At 31.5% G+C, this 22,808-nt stretch overlaps 1 protein-coding gene and 1 long non-coding RNA gene across 3 annotated transcripts in view; both read right to left on the reverse strand.

Moving 5' to 3' along the window:
• Positions 1 to 253: 253 nt before the first annotated feature.
• LOC139524144 (ficolin-1-like) overlaps positions 254 to 22,808 on the reverse strand; it is a 45,591-nt gene continuing 23,036 nt past the window's right edge. Inside the window, exons 1-5 of one of the 2 annotated variants that reach the window (XM_071318767.1) lie at positions 8,535 to 8,667; positions 5,410 to 5,537; positions 4,790 to 4,886; positions 1,383 to 1,547; positions 254 to 566 (exon numbers count right to left, since the gene is read on the reverse strand). In XM_071318767.1, coding sequence (XP_071174868.1) covers positions 322 to 566; positions 1,383 to 1,547; positions 4,790 to 4,886; positions 5,410 to 5,537; positions 8,535 to 8,592 — 693 coding nt within the window. In that variant the 5' untranslated portion in view covers positions 8,593 to 8,667 and the 3' untranslated portion in view covers positions 254 to 321. Of the gene's footprint in view, positions 567 to 1,382; positions 1,548 to 4,789; positions 4,887 to 5,409; positions 5,538 to 8,534; positions 8,668 to 22,808 lie in introns of those variants that run through there. The other variant, XM_071318759.1, reaches the window with a different exon arrangement.
• LOC139524113 (uncharacterized) lies at positions 10,217 to 22,041 on the reverse strand. Its single transcript, XR_011664738.1, has 3 exons — positions 21,952 to 22,041; positions 20,570 to 20,616; positions 10,217 to 10,484 (listed from the first exon to the last, which is right to left on the reverse strand). It is a non-coding gene; the product is annotated as an uncharacterized lncRNA (long non-coding RNA).

The following is a 22,808-nucleotide window of genomic DNA, read 5'->3' on the forward strand; positions in this document are numbered from 1 at the left end:
GTTGATTGGACTTCAACTTCATCAAAATCTACCTTGAACAAAAAGCCGGACAGACGGACAAACGGACGGACGGACGGACGAACGAGCGGACAGACAGACCAGGAAACGTTATGCCCCTCTATTATTGTAGGTGGAGCATAACAACACTATTTCCATGATATAACATATATGGTGTGTGATAGGGGAAACATTATGGTAGATTCAAAGGTTAAAACAACATTCTAATTTGTTTTTGGAATTAACAGAAGAAAGATTCGTCTTCAAACCTTTATTACATACTGATACAGGCGTGTATTTTATAAATAACATATGAGCTCAAGTTCATGTCGCACGAATCATTATCGTTGTAGCTTGAAGCGAATAATGGTAGCCATAGGATCCCCAATTGATACCAGATGCATACTCTGTATGAGCTCCTCCCCAGTATAGTCCATTCAAGTTAGAAGAATGACATTTACTGTACCACCAAGCACCTTTAAATGTCTCAGCACAATTGCTGGGCCAGATATCATTGTCCTGGTCATAAGTTGAGAAACTTTGTCCATTTAGTCCGCTGAATGCATCACCTGAAATTATAGTGTTGCGTTTTCAGATTTGACTCCTCGTAGTCTGAAACATGTAATGGAATTCAAATATCTTAATTGTGTTTTGAAATGGGTAGTAAATGTTTTTAAAGATTCATTTGTGTAACTAATTCAGTCAAATGTAATTGTTGAACGATACTGCATAACTAATGGGGTTTTAAATCTCCAAGTACATATGTATGTTGGGTTCAAACTTATTTTTAAATTATTATAGAAGTTTAAATTGTATTCTATGAATAGAGAATAAATATTTGTGGTATTTAGTAGAATCAGAGCCTCATTTTGGTCTTTTCGGAATACAGTGGCTAGTGAAGATGGGAAGACAAACATGCTTGACAGAGAGGTTAATCATTGAATTTAAAAATCCTCACCGTCATGTATAAATAATACACTTTTATAGCCACCGTCACTTTTATAAGCAGTTATTTATATTTGACAATTGTTTTGATCTTGTTTAGTTATTGCCTCCCCTATGAGGTTCTAGTGGAAGCGAAAGTAAGACAAGACGTGCTGCTTCCTTTGTCAACAATTGTTAAGATTGCTATTTGTTTAAAGAGACGAGGTGATCAATATTACATACGTACAAAATGTTTTTTTCATTTTTACATGTAAACGCGATTTTAATATTTTTAAAAGTGCTAATTTTAACAAACCACCATGGTAGATTTTTTGGCGCGGGATTTGACATTTACATTTTCAGAGAACAGTCTCTGCTTATCAGAGCTTATCAGTTAGCCTTGTGTTATCAGCATATATTTTATCGGTGCCTCGAAGATAACGTAAATAATTTCAAATTACCTGCATTTCCGGAATATCCGTTGACAAGAAGACGATACTTGTTTGGTTCACTGGACACACTGAAGTTCTCATATTCAGCATATTTTGACGTACCATTAAAATCTTCTATTTCTATCCGTAGGGCATGATTGGCACCAGTTGTTAGTTCGTGTATTACGTCATTGCCTAGCACATAAAAGAGGAGGATAATACAATCAAGTTCACTTTATTTTCTTTGTCGTTTAATATACAAATCCTCGCAAAAGTTGGATCCAAAAAGGTACTAATTTTACAGAAAAAAAACAAACTTTTGAATTCCCAAATTAAAAAAATGTCCTGGTTCACAAACAAGAAGATGTCGATGGGATTTAAAAACAAAAAAGTCAAAGAAAACCCTACATCCATGGAAAAGGGTTAGAGTTAAGCTTCAGCATGGCAATAAAAATCAAACAAACTACATTTACTTGTAACAAACACTTCACAGAAAAATAAAGATATAGTTGTACAAATTGTATTAAATAAAGGCAACAGTAGTATACCGCTGTTCGAAATTCATAAATCGATAGAGAAAAAACAAATCCGGGTTACAAACTAAAACTGAGGGAAACGTATCAAATATAAGAGAACTACGATACAACAGAAACACAACATTAAAATGTAACACACACATAAACGAACTATAATATAACAATAGCCATTTTCCTGACTTGGTACAGGGCATTTTAAGAAAAAAATGGTGTGTTGAACCTTGTTTTTTTGGCATACCAAACCTCCATCTTTAATGGCAATGTTAATTATAACATTAAAATGACAACATTACATGACAGGACTACAATAAAAATAAATGATAGAAAATATAGGACAGAGAAACAAACGAATAATAGCCAACAAAAGGTACCAGGTTAAAAATTTAATACGTCAAACGCGCTCTACCTCCACACGAGACTTACCAGCGACGCTAAGATGAAAAAAGTTTGAAAGCTAAAACAAGTACAAAGTTGAAGATTACCGAGGACCAAAAGTTCCATAAAAGTTGTGACCAATACGGCAAGGGTAATCCGCCTTGGACAAGAATATCCTTATTATTTAGAATAATTCACACGTTTGCAAACAGTAAATTTTATAAAATGACTATATAATAGATATCCATGATTATAGTGAAGTGCTGACTAGCTACAAAATAAAAACGGATACATTAAGAAATAATTTGGATGAAATTCAATATTAGATTTGTATGACTTATCTAACATTTATTAATAACCGTGAAAATAACAATACTTATTAATATCAAATTGTAGTAGTAATTAAATAATTGTATAATATAGGTATGTCGGTGTTTCTTCTTAATCAAACTGTAAACCAAATATATCGCGTAAATTTTTTTGATTTAAACTAAAAAATCCCCATGTTTCTCAAATATATATATATGTTACAGTAAATAGGTGAAATTAGGAATTACACGTAATTACTAAACATTTCAGTAAATACCTGTAATTACTAGCCAATTTAGTAATTACATGTATTTACTAGTTGTTTCAGGGATTACTGGTAATTACTGATATTTTTTGTCATTTTTACAGCTATTTACTAACTTGATGTTTTTGTTTTGAAATTAAAAACATAATTCAAGATACCAAATAAGAAAGTAAAGGGGTAGGGATTTTAAGGGAGCTTACTTAATGATGTAGGAATATAAGGCACATGAAAAATGCATACTCTTCAGTGTTTGTGAATTGAAACTGGAAAATTGTTGTTTTATAGGTCTTGAAACTCTGTATATGCATGTAAGACAATGATATCAATCCAAAATTGATTTTCATAATTTTGTTAAACTTAAATCTCAATCATTGACTGTGGTTTAAAACTTTAAAATAACTTTAGCCAAATATCCTGGATTTCTACCAAACTTGGACAGAAGCTAAATGTTTATGATCATAAGATAATATCCAAAAGTAAATTTATTAAAAAAAATCCTTTTTTCTCTCCCCTATATCACTTATAAACATGATAAATGGACTAGTTGTTTTCCCAGTTAACATTACATACACTCTGCAGTTAAAGTTTTTAAAACATTAGATTTTATAAACCATCCTGGATTTTTTACCCAATTTTGACAGAAGCTTCTCATAGTTCTAGTCAAAAGATAGTATCTAGAGGAAAAATTTAATATTTTTTCCTCATTTTTGTTGAGCCTGCGAATATCAGCAAAAGTAGACGAGACTATTTGTTCTGCAAAACCCTTACAATTTCAATAGCCTAATACATCGATAACCCATCTCCAGCTAGGGGTCCATATATTCACTCGCAAGTGCACACTTTCACAACATTTTATGCAACTTTGATAAATTGTTTATATCTATTGACCTAATATATATAATAGTGCCAATTTTTTTGTGCATTTTTATTTATTGTTTGGGGGAGGGGGGCTATTTGACAGGGCTCACACTATTTCTAGTTGATCATATAAATTCATTTAAAGCATAAAAGACAAGTTAAAAGAGCAACGGGCGTATCATGCGCTAAAGCGCAGCCCTTTATTATTAATGATTAAACAAAATTTTTTTTTTTAAATTTTATATGTCAAAGCTAATCCACATAACAGTTCATTCCAGTTCTTAACCTACTTAACGTTACCTTATCTTTATAAGGTAATAAGTCTAATTATTCTTTAAACTCAAAGTTTGTTTTAAAAAGTACATAATGCTTTAGTAGAATTTTCCATTTCTGATTTCCATGTCTGCTGAAATAGGTCAAAAAGTGAATCTGATTTAACCAAATATTTGAAAGTCCATATTTATTTAAGATATTTTTAATACAAATCAACCATTCAATATTTTAAGAGTACTAACTGATCTCTAGTTAGTATTACCATAACTTTTGATCATCTGACCATAGTACAACATTGTTATAGCAGTCAGTAAATAGATGTAAAAATACATTTTAAAATTAGTAATTACTGGTAATAACTGGGCCGTTTCAGGAATTACGTGTATTTACTAAGTGCATTGGGGATTACCTGTAATTCCTAAATTTTAGTAATTACATGTAATTCCTAATTTCACCTATTTACTGTAACATATATATAAGTAAGTAAATATCCGATGACGAGTTCCATTCTGTAATGTCACACAAACCAGGAAAAGCGGAAGAGATTGTAGATATTATCAACGTTCATCGATGACACGGATATTCCCTACATATCGATCTAATCAAGCTGGCTTTAGAACATTTTTCAAAGAAATGACTTTACCTTGGAATAAATTGTCATCAGACTTAATAGTTTTCATAAAATCTAGAATATTTTTGTAATTGACACTGCTTTAAATAATGAGAGAAAAAGTATAAGTTTTTTCAATGTGCCAATATAATACACCTTTAAATAAACTTAATTGTTTTCTTTATTGCTAATTACACAATTATGCTTTTACCTAGCCAATATTCTCCGAATGGTTGTCCAAATCCAGTTTTGTAGTTCTGCCATTTTCTGAAGAAATTCACAGAACCATCAAATCGTTGCTGTATCACCTGAATTATATAAATGTATACAATACGTATAAGACGAAATAATGCTGCTCAATTTGTTATGATAAAACACTTTTGCTTCCGATTACTTTGTTTTGCATAACACTTGTTCTTCAAAATTTCTGATACAGTATTGAAACATGAAATGAATAATAGATATAGTAAAAATCTTCAATAGAAATTAAAAAGGTTTTACCAAAACCAAATCAACTGTGTTAGATAAAGAGGACAATTTCACTTAACCAATCATACATGATGTTTCCCAATAATATTTTGTAAAAGCTATACAAAAATACTGTTTAGTCACGTTTTGATGCGTATTTGTAAGTAATTTGTGGCATAAATATTGGCGATACACATCTAGCAAGTAATATCAATCATACCGGTGTTATGGAATGTCTCGAATTAGAACAGAACATCTGTTTCTTTGCGTTTGGTTTCAGCTTTTTGTACATATTCTTATTTTATTTATAGTAATTGATACACAATTTTTTTACTTTCTATTATAATCTAAAAACAAACTTACCGTCCAAATATGACCACTGGTATCTATTTTACAGTAGACTGAAACTCCAGGTTGTAAGTTTGCAAATGGATAGATTTTATACACCCCACAGCTTGTTATTGCTAGCTCTGCACATTCTCTAGGAAGCTCTAGTATAATGTGAAATATATAAATTGATGAGTTAAAGAATTCATCTCAAACCGATGCTAGGGGGCGTCTTAAATTTGCAACAAAGTGAGAAAGTTTAGTTTGCTGCGTGTTGAAGGTCTCATTGTGACTTTAAGATGAAGAACAGCAGTTAACAGCGATGTTCCTTTGCTTTCTTGCGTGTTTTTGTGCTGTGGATGTACTGATTTTGTGTCGCACTTGGATATTCTGTATCCTTTGTTTTTTTTTTATTAAAAAAGGAAAATGTGTTTAAATACTATTAAGTCCAGAAGGGAAAAAAATGAGGCATTTGTACATCCTGCAGTAAGTATATGAATTTGTTAAGTTTGAATTAATCGTTTCTGATAATGCTCAAACCAGGAGAGCGCTTCGAACATAATAAAAATATAAACTATTATTTTCTCTTTGTAGCCCTAACACTTATTATAACTGTTAATGTAAAATATGCATTCAACATGGTTTCAAGGAGTCTTTATAGAAACATAACTTTTCATCACCAGGTAATATTGATCAGGTAGGAATTTGTTTGAACAAATTATCGTATTTTGTACTTCATTGTTTAATCACCAGATATGTTACGAAATTGTATATACTCGACGCTGAGGTTGACATATTCAACTTTAAAGGGGCACTAGTTACGAGCAGTCAGCATTGTTCAATTTTGTCAAAGTAAGCTAAGAAGTATCGATGATCAAATATTCATTTGCAAGTGAATTATTCGACCTCATTGAATCCGTATTCATATGACCTTCAATTTAACCTCTTAGCTTGAGATTGATTACGCATGAATTATGCGTTCTCAGCGATTAAAAGGAAAAGAATGTCAACATTGACAGTGAATCCAAGGTAAATTACTTGATTGACTGATTCGATCCAAAAAAACTCATTCTTATACAGGTAAAAACGATTAATTATCAACTATTTTTAACCTATGATATGAAATTAAACAGGCCTAGAAAAGATCAGAAAATCAAATTGCCAGTAGTCAGCACTTCTGTGTTGACTTGAGTTATCATTGATATGTTCATAATAATAAATTAACTGTTAACAAAACTTTGAATTTTTGAGATACTAAGGCTTTTCTACCTCAGGAATAGATTTCCTTAACGGTATTTGGCAAAACCTTTAGGAATTTTTGATTCGAGTGTCACTGATGAGTCTTTTGTAGACGAAACGTGCGTCTGGCATAAGTGTAAAATCTTGGTCCTTGTATCTATGATGAGTTTATTTGCAAGAGTTCGCTTTTTATTTATATCTATATTTATGTTATATCGCTTATATGACCGTCGGCAATCTTATAGGTCATCTCGATAGGCAACAAAATGGCGTTTAGTCTAAAATACCCAGGAAACGATGAAATATATCAACGTGCAGATGCCTTGTTAATTGTTTATTTTAGACTATTTTGATACACGTTTTAGTATGTTATAAATCATATATGATAATTTGGGTCAAATTTGGTGAACATGAATTTAAATGCGGATTTCGTATCAAAACACAAAAGTAATTTAAACTTTTAGATTGCTTGTGTATCTATTGAATCTTGTGTTCTAATTTCTTCGTATATTTGTTCCCTATAACAGACGTCCCTTTGATCTCCTTATTATAGACAATTTCATTATAAAATTCCTTATGGAACATTTATTCCATATCCATTATTCCGTGAGGAATAAAATGATGAATTGCATAATTTTCTTCCTTAATGAACACTGATAGGAGGCAAAGGTATTGATTAAAGGATATAGGATCCAAAGCAAAAGATTGAAGAAACGCCGAAAAAAATAAGTAATGAATAAGAGTAAACAAACCCTCCACCGACCCTTATAAGTTAAAACAATACTAAAAGTATATGAACTTGCTATCTTTAAATTTCGAAATCAAAAGCAAAGGAACATTTAACTTAAAAGGGACATCCTATACAAATTCAAGAAAAGTTTCAAAACTTTAACATTGTAATTTCGGATATCTGATATTGTTTCATTGGTTTAACAAGCTTTTCAAACAGTCCGACAAGTACTTCCTGTCATATACAATCTAATGCTATATTTTCTTTGTTTTTTTCTTTTAACTCTAACTTTAACTAAGTCTTAAAACAAAGTTTAAACTGAAATTGAAAGTCCTCTTGTAAGGGTTTTATTTAAAATGTTGTATTTTACCGGTTTTAATCGGTAATCAATATTTTGACACAGTCTACACATTTTAGGTAAACATTTTCGGCCTCATCATCGAGTATATACCTGTTCATAACACGTCTATTAGTATGTTCCTCGGTCACTGCGTATTAAAACAGAATATTTTAAAAGCGCGCGGGCAGTTATACACATGTGTATGGTTGTTTATAGACACTTGTGATTTTCTAGAAATTACATGTTATACTCGGTTCTTATTTAAACATAGTGTAAACTCTATATTTTTCAATATTTTTATTTCAAGCTTTAGTGAGAATTTGTATTGTCCATGAACTTCAAAAGTCGAACCCTATTTATTAAATGATAAATCAATTGATAAAAATGTGGGCATTATACATACACCTAATCAGTCTTAGACATTGGTGATATTGTAGAAATGCGTCGTTTTTCTTCTTTTCAAGTGACCAAATGAAAGCAAACATTAGTTTCAAAAATGCCCTAAAAATGCTTTGGAGATTCAAATATTTCATGCTCCAACACCACTGAAAATTATAAATTGTCAAAATGCGGTAAAATTGATACAATTAATGTTATTGAATAAAAACATTTTCATATAAAAGTAATACAATTTTATTTTTAAAAAAATATAAAAGAGAGGTTAAAGATACCGAAGAGACATTCATACACGTAAGTTGAAAATAACCTGACAATGCAATGGCAAAAATGTGAGAAAAAAACCAAAACACAAATAAAAGTTCACTATCTAAAACTAAAGCTGAATAAATTCACACATTGTTAACAAACCGTCGAATATTCATCATTAATAAATCAAAACGATATTCCACTTACCTGCATTCGCAAAAATGAAATAAACAATGACAAAAACTGTAAACCTGAAAAAGAACATCTTGTCATTAACAAACACAAGAGCCCTTCTGTATATGTACGTCGCAAATCCTTCTTTTTAACAGCTTCCTCACATTTCCTTAGTGGGGAAATGCTTTTATTGTACTATAGAAAATGCGCAATAAGAAATTAATTTGTCGCTAAGTACATTTATATAAAAACAAATTTAAGGGTTATTTTGTATAGTGTTATGACAAGATAAAAGTATGAATATTTGTCGCCCAAAATATTCAAGGATATTTTAAAAACATGTGCATGATGTGTATAGCCACATATCTCAAATATATTTATGTTTATTGTACGTTTGTGAGAGAACGGTAAATACTACAAGTATTCCAAAATTTAAATGCATTTAATGCAAACGTAAAATGTATAAGAGTGGTAGCAAAACAATTGTTTCACTGGATCCTCTCATCAGTGTACCAACAACATAATAAGAGTATCTTTTTTCTTGAAGTGCTGTCATTGTGCTGTGTAAAAATAAAATCACAAAAGTACTGAACTCCTAGGAAAATTGAAAACGCAAAGTCTCTAATGAAATGGCAAAATCAAATGATAAAAAACACCAAACGAATGGACATCAACTGTCATATTCCTAACTTGGTACAGGCATTTTCAAATGTAGAAAATGGTGGATCGATCCTGGTTTTATAGCGCTAAACCTCTCACTTGTATGACAGTTGCATCAAATTCCATTATATTTACAACGATGTGTGACAAAACAGACATAATGGGCAAAAAATGTCAAAATCGTGGTACAACAGTCATCACCGTGTCAGAATCTCAATCAGAACAAAAACAAACAAACAGTTAACAAAGAAGCACAAAAAAGCATGTACATATGAAATTAAACAACCACGTTCATTGCTTACTTATTTTTGTATCCGTTTTTAAATCATTGACTGTCTCACGAGTATGTTTTCAATTTATAACACAGTAAGATTTTGTTTCAAATGAAATCTTACCTGTACCCAGAAGAACTCTCATGAAATAAGTTCCATACGGAAAAAAAAATTTCAGTGATATTATTCCACTTGAACAAATAATACAGACTTTGTACTTATCGGATAAAAGGTATAGAATATTTGTTCCAACAGGAATATCTTGGACTTTTTTTTAAACTGAATTTTTCTTATCGTATAAGTGCTATTAAAATTGAGAATTTTATCCAAATACTACTTAATAACCCAATACGAACAATTTCAGTTAAAATCGTAAACTAGTCGGCATGTCGTTATGTATTTGAAAAGAATCTCAGATATACAACTAATGTATATATTGTCGTGCTTTCTTGTTACTGAAATATACACTTCCATCATCTTAATATTAATAAACATGTATGTCCTCTTCATAATAATGACTTAATGTCAAATCTGCTACGTATGCAAGATTTTTTTTCTGTGGTAAATTGATTTCCGTGTCGATCGTTTTTTGCACAAATCTAATTAAGAAGTAGTTGAGGATAATTAAAAATTTGTTACAAAATATTGTATTTTAGCATTCAATTCTCAAAATCAAAAGATTATTTCAACAATTACTTCCAATTATTTTGAATGGATATAATTTTTAATTGGTTTTGAAAAAAACTAGGTGAATAAGTGGTTAGTGTTTGAAACTGTGGACTAAAAGTTTTGAAAACAAATGAAAGAACAAAAATTGGAAACACTTTTAGTTCATGATAATAAATTGATTTTAAAAGGTAAAGTATTTTTTTGTATCAGAACATGCGTTAGTTTTCGATTATTCAAAACATTTCTATAATACATAAGTAGATAACATTATATAAAATAATACAGCAACATTGTGTTGTCTAAATTGTCGATTTGACTTCCAACTCCCGGTCCCATGATCATATTATATATTCTACCATGTCTCCAATCTCCGGGTAGGCACCTATGTCAAAATAAATATTATATACTATAGATGGTTAAGTTGTATTCTGGTACTTTTATTTCAACCTTACATGGCAAGATGGCAACACTTATATTTGAGTACGAAAAAGATATAACATGAAATGTTTTTTTTACGATATGCTTTGTTTATAATTGAATACCCCTTGATGATTCATAAACGCATTGCGCTAGTTAGCTTTGCATTTATTTTGTTACATACAGATATGTCACATTTAAACACTCTTGAACTGAACTCAATTAAAAGTGAAGTCTTTTGATAATACAGAAGATTGAATCCAAATAGTACTCGCAGAACGGAAATCATAGCAGCCGTGAAATAACTAAATTTGAGATATAACTAATATTGTAGCAGAGGTTTTAAAGGAGAGAGAAGTTATCATATACACCAACTTGTCCAACTAACAGTTATTGCGTCATGGTGTCTACAAGGGAAGGGTTACTTGACATTTATTTATACAGTGGCTGTCATTATAAATAGTCGCATGTCTAACCTATCATCTTATATATAAAGGTTGAACATGCTGAAGTTGATGTTACAAATTATAAAAACAAATCATTAAGTACTTATTGGGCCATGGGCATAACTACATTCTTAGAAAGAATAGTTGCAGCTGATTTACAGTTCAGAGAAATAACTTTGTAATACAAATGATATTTTCGTCTCAAGGAATTTAGGAAATAAGCATTAGTTTGAAAATTTAAATACTCTGAGTTCTTTGAGGGTTCAATACACTGTTTGACATTATGGACATTAATCAACATGTCAATCATAGATGTAACAATAGAGGATATCTTTTAAAACATATTGGTGCTGAGATTTTCACAATGGAAATGAATTTGTTTGAGCAAATTATATTGTGTAGTTATTAGAACACTTACTATATGTACCTAAAATCATATGTAATATACCAAAAATGGTGCAGTCATAGTCAAGGACTAAAATGATATACTATTCGCTACAAATGCAGAGATAATGTTGAGTACTTTATTCAAGTATGTTACAGTCCTTGGATGGTGTAAACTTCCAAAAAAAAAAACAACGTGTATGGTGTAATGGTGTATGGCATATGGTGCAATGGTAGAAGGTGTATGGTGCTATGGTGTATGGTGTAAGGGGAATGGTGTAATGGTGTAACGCGAATGGTGTACGACATTGAAAACTATGCAAAATATTGATAAGAACTGTCGTTTTTTAAAATAAATAAATAATTTTGTAGTCGCATGGTTTCTTTGAAATTAAATTGCCTTATGGTGTAATGTGTAAGGTGTATGGTGCAAAGGTGCAAAGTGTATGGTGTTATGGCACAGGGTGTATAGTGTAATGGTGTATGGTGAATGGTGTAATGGTGTATGGTGTTAGTGGGAAGTTTCACTACAAACCAGTAAAAGTCTGAAATGACCTATATCTGTACTCGAGTGTACTGATTTTTACTCGACCAGTCTTAATTGGTCTGCATTTTACTTGATATTACTCGACTGTACTCTGACCTATACTTAACAGTCTGAACTTGTACTCGACCTTTACTCGACCAGTACTTAACCATTTTTTTACGAATCTGAACGATTCTCGACCAAGTCTGAACCATACTCGACCTAGTCTGAACCATACTCGACCAATTCTTAACCAACCTTGACCTGTTTTTTTGTATCTATCTATTGTATTTTATCAATTTAGGTACTGTTATACCTACATATATATATATATACAATGTATATCACATTTAAAATTATTATAAAACAAGATGATCAGTGGAAGTAATTTCTGGTTGGATTAAAAAAATATCATGTAATAAATCAAGTTTTCGTAAAATGAATTTTTATATACATGATATCATGTTCACATTGCGTAATGTACATAAAAAATACTAGAACTTTCAACCATTATTCAAATATCTTAAATGTAATTCAAATTTTGTTTGATCAAAATATATATAAAATAATACATAAAGCAACTTAATAAATGTTAACATTGACACCTTTGTTTTGTAAAACCAAGAATTTAGTATAATAATAATAATATTAAAACTTTCATAGCAATCATTGATAACCTTTTAAAAAAGGAAATGTATTCCAAAGTTGCAGTAGAAATTTATTTTAATTAAATTTAAATACGTTTTGTCAAATTTAAAGACTTGGCATACCAGAAGCACTTAAATAAGTTTTTTTTTTACCTGAGTACAGGATTTTTCTTATAATAGTGTATTACTTATCTAGTGAATTCAAAAGGCCTTGCGATTTAAGTTTTATTGGATCTTGTAATTTTCAATGGATGTTATTTAAAATTTATGTCTCTCTGACGTTTTTAATCAGTGTGCACCAAGCAGGATGTATTACTTTATAGTTTACCCCTAATCAGAAGAAACATTTTATTCATTTTTTTAATATTTTATCCCTTTTTAAATATATATATATATTTATCGGTAATTTGTATATTTTTCCTTTGATGTGTACTCGCTGATAATGTCAGTATCAGTGGACTGGCCGTGATATAAAAATTATTGGGTTAGTACGCAACTGACATGCGCGAATACAACGCGTAAGGATCTACTTTCCCCTTTCATTCACAAAATTGCGCGTAATTTGTTTCGCAGAAACGCACGAGATTTTTGGCGAATGAAACACTTTACATTGTTTGAAACTTTCACAAAGTAGTTTAGCCTTTTTGAACGATTGATGACAAAATGTAAACAAAAAAGGCATGAAAAAGCCGATAGACTTTTTAAAACAAATGCGTTATCTATAATTGATATGTTCCGGACCATATGAGTATTTGGACCATACGCGTATGGTCATGACCATATGGGTATATACTCATATGGTCCGACCATACGCGTATGGTCGGACCATACGCGTATGGTCGGGGTAATTAACACTCTGATACAGTTTACTTTTAATACTTCTAAACTCTTCATATGGTTTGACCGTTCATTCAAAAGACGCTATCATATAGGTAATTCTATCGTTATATTATAATAAAAAGATAAGCTAAATAAAAATAAGAAGTTTCACATTGTTAATTTTACTTAATTTTCAAATTTAAAGTAAACACATTTTATACTATTAGTTTATTTAAGTTGTGTTGTGAAGATGGTGTATTGCAGTCAACCATTTTACGATATTTGAGATCTAGAGCTTCTTAAAAACACTGTAGACATCAGAATTGCCAAAGACCTCGGTATCACTGTACGCAGCTGCAAAAAAGGCTTGTTTTTCACTCGCAAACAAAATGTGTAAATGAAAAAGATCGTGCACAAAACTTGCAAATGCAAAAAACTATGATACCGTGTGGAAGTGAATGTCATCCAAGCCTACATGCACTAATGTAACTAGCGATGAAAACTAACTATGGCATCAATAATAAATTTTTACGTAGTTTTTTTTATTATAAAATTAAAAAATTGTCATGTTTTAAACCATCACTGTTTTTTTTAGATAAAGTTCTTGTATTATTGAAACGTTTATAATGTAATTTGGAAAAATAAATATACCTATATGGTCCAAATACTCATATGGTCCGGCCCGTTAATAACCAAACGAGTATTATACTCATATGGTCCGACCATACGCGTACGGTCGGACCATACGCGTATGGTCGGACCATATGAGTATACGCATATGGTCATGACCATACGCGTATGGTCCAAATACTCATATGGTCCGGAACAGATATATTAAGTACATGACTAACATTAATATATCGTCCATGATGTTCGGACTTCCAATCCGAGTTTTTATGCATACATGATGATACAATACCAATACATAGCCGGGTGCTGTTCCAAGTAGTTTTCTTTTTCTGTTTCTTGAGAAGTATTTGTTTTACCTGTTCAGTCACTATAAAGTGTTACAATTCATATTTAAACGCAACACATAAATAGTGACCAAAAAGGTACCGCTATCGCATGAGAGAAGCTAGAAAATAATGGTCAATTTAAAGACACATATTCATAGAACAAAGAACAAAAACGTGAACTTATTCATTTGCGGATCTACATTACATATGTGAAGAAACTACACAAGTGTTTACAGTGTCATTTGGGACACTTACTAAAGACTAAATGTAGGATAAATTTTAAAAAAGGGGGGTAACCGGGGTCACCAAACTATAATTTATACATGTATAAAGGTCTGTTTTGACCTGAATTGTAGTCTTTATAAGCTAAGAGGTGACTGACACGGACCATATGGTCCGCAAAATCAAAAAAAAAATAAAAAAGGACCATAAGAGTTACGGTTCCGCAGCTATGACTTACTATGCTCGAGGGGGGTCATGGATGCATGGATAAGACCTTTATCGGGACTCCGGGATCGAGTGTTTTTAAGCACGTGATTTCGGAATGTCGGGATTTACTTTATTTAAATTCGGGACCTCGTGATTTCGTGTTTTTAAACGGGCCGGGATTTCGGGATCAGGAACCATCCTATCCCCCTCTATGTTGATGCTTTGTGAAAAATACAGAAATTTGACTTACCGGTATGCTACCATTATATTTGCCATCGTTAGAGTCATGTCCAAAGCAGAATATTAATGAAACACATGCAATAATTCCTTCAAATCTTTATACTTTGTGCAAGAGAACGAGAAAACGCCATGTTTACTGCACTGTGACAAAATTTCAAATGACGTAATGCAGCCTGTGACGTCAAGTGTGATTCGCCGTGATCCGACGCGAAAAAGAAGTTCGGTTGTTATTTTCTCTATTATTGTAGTGATTTTTTATTTTTTTTTAAATTACCGATAAACAGAATAAAGGACTTTTTGTTTTTGATACTGACTTTATCACAGAAAATATCAGGCTCGCCCTTCGGGCTCACCTGATATTTTACTGTGATAAAGTCAGTATCAAAAACAAAAAGTCCTTTATTCTATATGTCCCAAATTATAAAAAGAATAGATATATTTCTGATATAAGGTTAAACATTGTCAGTGATTTTGTTGGCTTTTGTTACCTCATTAAAAAGATGGTTATATAACTATTATATGTAACCATGAAAACTATGTAGTTTTTATTTAGGAATTCAGGAAAATGAAGTCTTGTTTAATTTTTTTTTTATTGCCAAACAAAAAGCACCTTAATAAGGTTTCATTACTCTCAGTCTAGGCGTGGTTTTCAGGTAAAAATTTTTTTTTTTTTATTTAACAAGGCTAAGACTTTAAAATGAGATAATTTAACTATCCCGATTTAATAAATCTGAGAATCATGTAAGGATGTAAAAATTTGTTTTTATATATATCTTTATTTTATTGTGGCTGTTGTCATATTAGTTAAAAAGAAAAATATTTAAACAATCAACATTATAAAATGTAGAGGTTATTTGGTCGAGTATGGTTCATAATGGTCGAGTATTGTTCAGACCTTTGGTCGAGTATGGTTCAGACTGAAAAAATAGGTCGAGAGCTGGTCAAGTATTGGTCGAGTACAGGTCGAGAACAGGTTAAGACTGTTTCAGACTGGTCGTATAATAGTTCAGACTATTTTCAATAGCAAAGATAAGGGTCAAGTACAAATCAGTACTGTCGAGTATGGTTAAGACTGGGTCGAGTAATATTAAGTAAAATTCAGACAAATTCAGACTGGTCGAGTAAAAATCAGTACAGTCGAGTACAGATATAGGCCATTTCCGACTTTTACTGGTTTGTAGTGTTTACACCATCCGAGGACTGTACATGTAAGTAACAAAATGAGCCTTGAAAAGAGGCAGTCAAAACCGGTGACATTATGACCTTTAACGCATACACATGCTGACTACAAAACTTTAGAACTGCTGCCAAATAATTGGGACAGTAAAATAGTGCTGGTCATTCAGCATATAAAACTTCCTTGAATGTAGTCATCACCTTAAGATTATTTTTTTAGCTTACATAATTAAATAATTTGTAATAGACTGTGCGTTTTTGATATTTCTGAGTAAAGCTCCCGGCTTTGTCTTACTATTATACAACTTCCGTTACCGGAAGCCATTTATCCCCCTGATTCCTAGTGTCAGTTGTACATTAAAACGCACTCTTTCATCCTCAATTGAAAATGTGTCAGGGTTATATATTTACTTTCTTCAGATCATCGAATTGGTAAATGCAAAGGGGAATAAAAAAAGGCAATATTTCAAAATTTACGAATGGTTATATATGAGCTATACCCAAAATAAGAAGGCATGAATATCTAAGGACTATTCCCGCTTTTGAATATGACTGCGATGGAAATCAATTATACTTTTGGTAGAAAATCATTATACAAATATAAATCAATTGCTTTAAAAAAGCAATTGTAGGGGGTCTTTCCCCCTGTAAAATTAATTGAATTGGGGGGTGTTTGTTTGTTTGTTTGTTTGTTTGTTTCTGTATGGGGTCTATATTATTGTTACCGGAGAAGTTTCATGTTTAGTTTGGAAAGTTTTTCTTTTATTTTAGGTACAGCGCGCGCGCCACATCACGTGACACGGGTTTATAATAACGAAAAGATAGTCTTTTTATTTCTTTTTAGGTGGGGACGTTAAACAGACAACATCTATAGAGATGGAATGTACACAATGTAATTTCTTTTGTCATTGTAGGAAATTGACATTTTGATGACAGTTCACAAGTAGTGCATGTTTTGGATTTAATTGATCCGGTGTAACTTTAAAACACATTTATTGATTATTTTCTGATAATGTACATTTTTCAGCACCTGTTTGTAACACAGATTAGTATTTCAAACTCGGAGCGGACATTTTATTGTAGGTTTTTACTGAGATTTAGGGACGACATCAAAAGATCAATGTAAGATAAAAAAAACTTAATTCAAATAGTTTGGGGGTGGGGGGTTGAACTGCTGCAAGATTTGGTTATCCGACATTGATTTTTACATATATCCATATGGATCAATCAATTTTCCCCAAATTAAGTTAATAGGGGGGTAGGGGGGTCAGTGAAAAAACTATTTGAATTAAGTTTTTTATCCTTCATTGAATTTTTGATGTCATCCCTTACGGACCTAGCAAGCTATTTTTACGGCATTGCCATTTCTTTTCTCTAGGAAAAGCTTTGAGAGATATCTGCACCAAGTTTTTTTATAAACGTTTAGTACATGTATGCCCTGCTGACTGCAAATTTTGAGGTCGATTGTACTTGTAGTTTCAGAGAACATGTGGATTTTTTTTTCAGAAGTGACGTAAGAACAATATTAAATTTCAATTTTTCTTGAATAATTGAGAGTTTGTTCCTTCAATAAACTGTCATGATTAAACAGTCATACAGATTGATTGATTGATTGATTGATTGATTGATTGATTGATTGATAAGTTGGTTAGTTGGTTGGTTGGTTGGTTGATTGGTTGGTTGGTTAAACACGTTGGATAGGGTCAATTGAAACACGGAAAAAGAAACAAAGAAGATCTTGGACCCTATATTAAACACATGAGACGGAAACATGATTGATTGATCATGATCATGATCGATTGATTAGTTGATTGATTGATTAATTGATTAGTTGGTTGGTTGGTTGGTTAAACACGTTGGATAGGGTCAATTGAAACACGGAAAAAGAAACAAAGAAGATCTTGGACCCTATATTAAACACATGAGACGGAAACATGATTGATTGATCATGATCATGATTGATTGATTGGTTGATTGATTGATTGATTAATTGATTAGTTGGTTGGTTGGTTGGTTGGTTGGTTAAACACGTTGGATAGGGTCAATTGAAACACGGAAAAAGAAACAAAGAAGATCTTGGACCCTATATTAAACACATGAGACGGAAACATGATTGATTGATCATGATCATGATTGATTGATTAGTTGATTGATTGATTAATTGATTAGTTGGTTGGTTGGTTGGTTAAACACGTTGGATAGGGTCAATTGAAACACGGAAAAAGAAACAAAGAAGATCTTGGACCCTATATTAAACACATGAGACGGAAACATGATTGATTGATCATGATCATGATTGATTGATTGGTTGATTGATTGATTGATTAATTGATTAGTTGGTTGGTTGGTTGGTTGGTTGGTTAAACACGTTGGATAGGGTCAATTGAAACACGGAAAAAGAAACAAAGAAGATCTTGGACCCTATATTAAACACATGAGACGGAAACATGATTGATTGATCATGATCATGAATGATTGATTGATTGATTGATTGATTGATTGATTGATTGATTGATTGATTGATTAGTTGGTTGGTTGGTTGGTTGGTTGGTTGGTTAAACACATTGGATAGGGTCAATTGAAACACGGAAAAAGACACAAAGAAGATCTTGGACCCTATATTAAACACATGAGACGGAAACATGATTGGTTGATCATGATCATGATTGATTGATTGATTGATTGGTTGATTGGTTGGTTGGTTGGTTGGTTGGTTGGTTGAACCCTATAAGAAACACATGAGACGGAAACATGATTGATTGATTGATCATGATCATTATTGGTTGATTGATCATGATCATGATTGATTGATTGATTGATTGATTGGTTGGTTGGTTGGTATGTTGGTTGGTTGGTTGAAATTCAAACACACATAAAACTGTTTAAATAGTGCCAAAACCACATAATTTGATGACCTTGACCTTTGACCTTGTAACCTTCGTCAAGGTCATTGCTCCACAAGGTCATTGCAAAAGACCCTATGGGTCAAGGACCTTTTGTTTAAGAGTTTTGCCTAAAAATGGCCTTTTAAAAACCATCGATGGGAGTTATGTCCCTTACATGATGGTAAAATCAATATAGTCATAATGTAAAAAAAGTTGCCCCTTGAAGTACCAAGCATTTTTCACTGCTTAATTTTTTTGTATCTATAACCGTTCAAGAGTTATAGGGAAATCAAAGACATATGAAAATCTAAAATATGACCTTGACCTTTGACCTTGACCTAATTTTCTAAGTTAGGAATCAGGGGACTCAAATAAAAATATTCCAGGGTTATACGGTTAACGGTTTATGAGTTAAAAAAACATACCGACAAAATTTATTCCGAAAAGATAGATAACTCCTATAAAATTTCTTCGAATCGCTTCGATCCAAATACGCCAAAAATTACTGAGGATGTAACGAACAATTTTGTAAAATAAATTTGTCATAATCTTTAACGGTTGCGAAGGAGATGCCATAACAAGGAAAACAGTGTTTGGGGAGATAACTCCTACAAAGAAAAGTATTCGTTTACGCAGGGTAAATTTCAAAAGCGCATAAACTGTTCGATATCATATATAAAATATCTAAGCGACATATTGCGAAACAAATGTTTATCGCAAGAACAAAATTAGGCGGAAGAAAAAAAAAATAATCAGAAGAAAAACAATAGGTCTTTCCACAGAAAAGTGGAAAGACCTAATAAGTTAATGATGATATTGTTGATTTGGAATATTCCTGTTTGAATCAATGTAAAAAGTGTTTTTTAATACATATTCTATATTTATCTTGAAATTTCCATACTGCATTTTAGGTCGATGCCACTGCTGGTGGACTTTTTATTCCCCGAGGGTATCACCAGCCCAGTAGTCAGCACTTCTGTGTTGAAATGAATTGTCATTGATATGGTCATAATTATAAATTAACTATTTACAATCTTAGAAGGAATAGATAATCTAAGCTGTATTTGGCAAAACTTTTCGAAATTTTTGGTCCGCAATGCTCTTCAACTTCGTACTTTATTTGGCATTTTAAACTTTTGTTTGGTTCAGGCGTCACTGATAAGTCTTTTGTAGACGAAACGCACGTCTGGCGCAAATATAAAATTGTAATCCTGGTATCTATGATGAGTTTATTTACATATCCTTTTCTTACTTAATTCACTATTTGAATTTTATAAACTCAAAGCTTATTTTTCTGAATTAATTGCCGCATCCTGAGCACCTGATACAACCTTCTATTTTTAATGGTTCGTGTTGTTCAGTCTTCAATTTTCTGTGTTGATGTTCGTTGTTTTTTTAGGTTTTTTTTAGCAAATTTTTACAACCACACTATTAATTTCGAGGCCTCCATGATAAGTCAATATGGGAAACTCTATTACATGTAGATCCTTTAAAACTTATGACTGAAGCTTATAAATTTTCTTTCGTCTTAAAATGTCTTACCTTAAAATCCATTTTAAATTCTACAAATCCTTTAATCCCTTGATGAACTGAAATTTAAATGTGATAAACACAAACTCTATTTTTCTTATTATAAATAAAATATATCACAACTCTTGTCGTTTTCACTTATTAGTGGGACTATAATATTTTTTATATTCAACACATTTTACAACCACACAATCTCAAGGCTTCTCTTATTATATACAACAATAAATTTTTCTTTTCAAATCATTTCAAAAAAGAAAAATATGTCTGTATTTGTGCCCTTCAAAATGAAGTTGTTTTTTGTTTATAGAAATCCTCTAAACCAAATCTACACGCAACAGAGTATTTAAATCATTTTTTAAATATTTTTTTTTCCAATTAACAATGCTTTGGAATATATTATATCTTTATATTGGTATTATCCTATTTCAAATCAGCATCATTTTAAAAACTAATACGCAAGTCATTGTTTGGGTAGATTTAAATCGGCACATCATGATATATGTCAAAAAAAAGTTCGCCTTAGCAAACAACTGTTAGTATTTTATATAATTTTTCTGCTTCTCACCTTTGAAATATATGCCAAACTAATTAAAGTAGATAATTGATTTGCATGTAAGAATAAATTAAAAACTGTTTTGCGAACTGAGTTATTGAAAATGAAAATAATCGCTTTATGTAAGTAATAACATGAATGAAGTAATGTAACGCATGTAGGTTGCACTTTGTAAATACAGCTGTTTCTCAAACCACGCATTTTTTGGGGATATATATAATATTCATAGATATGTTAATTTGTTAACGTACGGGTTCCCAGATATGACCTCTGTGTTTCATCTCATAGAGACATCACTTGGGAATGTTACCAGTATAGAACAACATGGTAGCGCCTAAAATTTAATTCTTAGGAGGTCCAAAAGTGGAGATAAGGGTAGTATAGAATTTTAGTATAAGTTTAAACTCTTAGAAGTTCAGGGCATGTAAATGTTGAAAATATGCCTCACAGCCCTATATTTTGACCTTTGAATAAAATAGTAGTGCGTATAAACTTTCCGTTCTGGGATATCATTTTTCACGGAACTTCATAGTAAAAGTGTCACAGTTTAAGCCGCAAAGGGAATTCCTATGGGAAATTGCATTGTCTATATTTACATAATTGCAACCTGTATTGATAAATCCACTAATACCTGTGTCTGTGTCATTGATAGCCAACTGTTAAAATTATAGTTAACATGAAATTAGAAATATAAATATAAATATAAAAATAGTGATCATTCGGACTTACGTGGACATATCGAGTGACACATTATTCAATCAGATGTAATAAAATTGAAACACTTTTCATAATTGTTTTCATTATATTATGGTTGTTGTTATAAAACGTGTTATATATTTACCTGCTTTAATAAAAAAAAAATCCTTAACAAATAATGAAAACTTTCAACCTAAAAACGAACATTATGTCACTAAAACAAAAAATAAACAAATGTTCACTCTGCGTAAATACGTTGCAAGTATAGTGTTTTAACCATTTCCTCTGATATCCTGTGTGTGGTTATGTGTTATTCACAATACAAAATATGTAACACAATATTAGTAAGTCAATGTGATTCTGTTAGCGGAACTATTCATCATTGTATCATTGTTTTTTTTATCGGCATTTGACTGAAGCATGACATTTCTAACATGTTGTTGTGATTTTTTAAACATAAATGTTCACAATATATCGTAGCATTCATTTTCCTATTGGTGATGCTAATTATTATGCAGCCTACAAATGTATAATTTTAAGTCATTAGATATCTCACGAGTATGTAATTACTGCATTACACAGGTTATAATTCCTTATAAACAAATCCTGTCTGTATCTAATAGAACATTGTGGTAATATAACTACAACCGTTTAAAGACAATACACTTAAAAAAAATAATAAATGACTATGAGAAAACAATTTATGGTACTATAGTAAATTTGTGTATTCTTGTCTTTAATTTTTGCTAATATGCTTGGTCTATATGCCGTTTTGTGCTTCTTTGTTACATATTTGTAGGTTTTTATTAGTGATAAAGATTATAACACAATGTTGACTGCTGTATTTTTGACATTTTTACCTAATATGTCTGTTTGTTTTGTTCACGCATTGTCAATGGATTTTGATGCGACTGTCATACAAGTGAGAGGTTTAGCTAACTATAAAACCAGGTTCAATCCACAATTTTTTACATACGAAATGCCTGTACCAAGTCAGGAATA

The sequence above is a fragment of the Mytilus edulis genome, chromosome 1, assembly GCF_963676685.1.
Source record: "Mytilus edulis chromosome 1, xbMytEdul2.2, whole genome shotgun sequence".
Classification (NCBI taxonomy): Eukaryota; Metazoa; Mollusca; class Bivalvia; order Mytilida; family Mytilidae; genus Mytilus; species Mytilus edulis.